Below are 1,554 nucleotides of genomic sequence, written 5' to 3' on the forward strand. Positions count from 1 at the left end.
GAGACGGGGTTTCACCATGTTGACCAGGATGGTCTCGATCTCTTGACCTCGTGATCCACCCGCCTCGGCCTCCCAAAGTGCTGGGATTACAGGCTTGAGCCACCGCGCCCGGCTAATAGCAGGTTTTCTTTCAGGCAAGAAGACGTCCCGCCATCCCCTGCACCAGGACCTGCACTATTTCCCCTTCAGGCCCAGCAATCTCATCGTTTGCGCCTGGACGGCGATGGAGCCCATCGACCGGAACAACGGCTGTCTGGTTGTGCTCCCAGGCACCCATAGGGGCTCCCTGAAGCCCCACGATTACCCCAAGTGGGAGGTAGGTCTGCCTGTGGCTGAGTCTTGATCTGTCTCCTTTGCGGTTTCTGTTTCACATCAGTATCCAAAAAGCGCTTACAAATGAGATGGCATTTCGTTTCTGAGCAAAACATTGCACTAAGATTTGCAATGAAGATCAGAAAAAGTTCAAGGATGCCGGAGAAGACGTTCATCACAATTATTTTTTTTTGAACACTTTTTTTTTTTTTTTTTTGTTTTTTGATCTTGCAATTAGTTTTTTTTTTTTTTTGAGACAGGATCTTGCTCAACTTACTGCAACCTCCACCTCCCGGGTTCAAGCAATCCTCCTGCCTCAGTCTCCCTAGTAGCCGGGACTATAGGTGTGAACCACCATGCCCAGCTAATTTTTGTATTTTTAGTAGAGATGGGGTTTCTCTATGTTGGCCAGGCTGGTCTCAAACTCCTGACCTCAAGTGATCCAGTGACTTGACCTCCCAAAGTGCTGAGATTAAAGGAATGAGCCACTGTACCTGGCCTCAACATGTGTGTGAAAGCCAGCCAAGATGGGGAGCTTGGTTCGGTGCTGTATCGTGTCGAAGACTGTAAAGCTAGCTGCAAAGCTAAAACATAAACACGTCAACCCCAGATGTGTGTGGTAGGCACCAAGTTAGTCTTACTCACTACCTGATGGCCCTCAGAGTAAGGAAGGAGAGATTGTCTCCTTGCAAATGCAGAGACCGGCAAAGGATCTGGGGAGGCTGGTGTTTGACCTGAGCCTTGCAGGACAGGGTAGAATGCCCCATAGGGAAGAGTCTATATGGGAAGGCACAAGGTCAAGGGCAAGCCTGAACCTGACCAAAGAATGGGAAGGACCCGGGGAGCTTGAATCCTAGATGGGCTGGGGGTGGGGGCATATTTTGGGGAGTAGCAGAGGAGGCGAACACAAAAGGGTACATTAGGACCAGATTAGAAAAGGCCGCTATACTAACAAGTCTGCAGTTTATCTTGGGGGGAGAATAGGAACTTTTTAGTTTGAACTTTTTAGGACAATCAAAGAGCTTTTAGTTAAAAAAAAAAAAAAAAGTTTTATTAAGGTATAATTGTCATGTAAATTGTGTTTTGCGTGTATCATTTGATCATTTTTTACACATGCACACCTGTGAAATCATCACCACAATCAGGACACTCCGTCTTTCCCTTCCCTGCTCCACTGAGTTGCTTTCTGTTACTACAGATTAGTTTGCATTTTTCTTTTCTTTCTTTCTTTTTTTTTTTTTT

General features: G+C 46.5%; 1 protein-coding gene across 1 annotated transcript in view; it reads left to right on the forward strand.

Moving 5' to 3' along the window:
* Positions 1 to 383, forward strand: part of LOC108299143 (phytanoyl-CoA dioxygenase, peroxisomal-like) — a gene marked incomplete at its 5' end in the record, with an annotated part of 3,040 nt that extends 2,657 nt beyond the window's left edge. Inside the window, one exon of the mRNA XM_017521510.2 lies at positions 135 to 383. Coding sequence (XP_017376999.1) covers positions 135 to 343 — 209 coding nt within the window. The remainder of the gene's footprint in view (positions 1 to 134) is intronic.
* Between the last annotated feature and the right edge of the window lie 1,171 nt (positions 384 to 1,554).

Source organism: Cebus imitator, unplaced genomic scaffold, assembly GCF_001604975.1.
Source record: "Cebus imitator isolate Cc_AM_T3 unplaced genomic scaffold, Cebus_imitator-1.0 Scaffold2326, whole genome shotgun sequence".
In the NCBI taxonomy this organism is placed as follows: Eukaryota; Metazoa; Chordata; class Mammalia; order Primates; family Cebidae; genus Cebus; species Cebus imitator.